This window comes from Caenorhabditis briggsae, assembly GCF_000004555.2.
Source record: "Caenorhabditis briggsae complete genome, chrV, whole genome shotgun sequence".
In the NCBI taxonomy this organism is placed as follows: Eukaryota; Metazoa; Nematoda; class Chromadorea; order Rhabditida; family Rhabditidae; genus Caenorhabditis; species Caenorhabditis briggsae.
This window is the reverse complement of record NC_013488.2, coordinates 16,850,141-16,851,507: the sequence shown is the minus strand read 5'-3', so window position 1 is coordinate 16,851,507 and position 1,367 is coordinate 16,850,141. Positions and strand designations below refer to the sequence as shown.

Below are 1,367 nucleotides of genomic sequence, written 5' to 3'. Positions count from 1 at the left end.
TTCTTCTGGATGAGGCTCTCACTGTTTTACACCAGGTACAGTAATCCTGAAACTGCAAATTTTTGAAACTTCAAAAAACATTTCAGGGCTCCGAGACCCCTCTAATCGCTAGAAATTCTCTGGGAAAAATGGCATTTGGATTTCGAAAAATTCAAAATGAAGATCAAATTTTTGAAAATCTACACAAAATCCCAGAATTTGGAAAAACGCAAACTCTGGCACAGTGGGAATATTACATTCTGAAAATGACAAAATGGTTGACATATTTTGATGATTTTCAGAAATTAGAGCAAAGTTTACAGGTTAGTCTGAAAAACTTTGTTTTCTGAAATTCTTCACATCTTAAAATTTCCAGATAAAAATGATCCAAGGAATCTGGAGTATTTGGAAGAAACTTGAGCGACTCGCTGCGATCGCAATGTGTATTCGCCGAAAGCTCAGCGAAGAGACAATTCGAAAAATGAAGAATGGAACTTTATTATGTAATTGGAATCAGATGAAAATCGACATGTCATGGTGTTCCAAATATTCTCTGGAGGAGTTGAAATTGTAAGGAACAAACCTTTTTTAGATATCTGTATAGAAAATTCTAGAAAAATCAGAATTTAGTAGGAGGAAGAAACGGAGACAACCTTGAAAATGTCAGAACATTCTAAAATCCTAGATAATTGTTTCGTCCCCCGAAATATCCCTTATTACAGTACGCAACAAATGGAAAATAGTCAACTTTGAAGCCCTAAAAAGGGGTCCGGAGTTTCTCAATTTGTCTGAAAACTTTATAGTATTCTAAACAAAAAAAGAGATTCGCTTTTGTAGTTGACAATGTTTTTGTAGAAAAAGGTTCCAAAGAGATATGCCACGTGGGAAGGGTTGCATTGTATTGAAGCCTTTAACATCCCTAAAACATAGTTAATTTTATATAGTCTGAAAAGCGCTTAGTAATTATTCAATTTGTCTGAAAATTTCAGCGTACACTAAACAAAAATAGAGCTATAATTTTGTAGTTGACAATATTCTTGTACAAATCCATCCTAATGAGATAGACCGTTTAAAACCAATCAAGTGCTGCAAATTCCAGAAGTAAAGAAATGACGACTTATCTCATTTTGATGAATTTTCACGAAAAAGTTGTCAACTACAAAAGTAAAGCTCTATTTTTGTTAAGTACTCTGAGATTTTCAGAAAAATCCAAAAAAAAATCTGGTCCATGTTTTTCAGAATTTTCAAAAATTTTCCAAAAAAAACCCTTTATTGGAATTTCCTATCCACCTGAAAAATCTTTTTAATTTTGTTATGTCTATTTCCATGAAAATCTCAAATTTGTAAGTTTGACGCCGAAATTCCAAAACTTGACCTACTTTCCGAGC

At 33.1% G+C, this 1,367-nt stretch overlaps 1 protein-coding gene across 1 annotated transcript in view; it reads left to right on the top strand.

The window, feature by feature from the left end:
- Nucleotides 1-553, top strand: part of CBG22886 — a gene marked incomplete at both ends in the record, with an annotated part of 3,155 nt that extends 2,602 nt beyond the window's left edge. Inside the window, 2 exons of the mRNA XM_002638290.2 lie at nt 87-302; nt 356-553. Coding sequence (XP_002638336.2) covers nt 87-302; nt 356-553 — 414 coding nt within the window. The remainder of the gene's footprint in view (nt 1-86; nt 303-355) is intronic.
- Nucleotides 554-1,367: the final 814 nt, after the last annotated feature.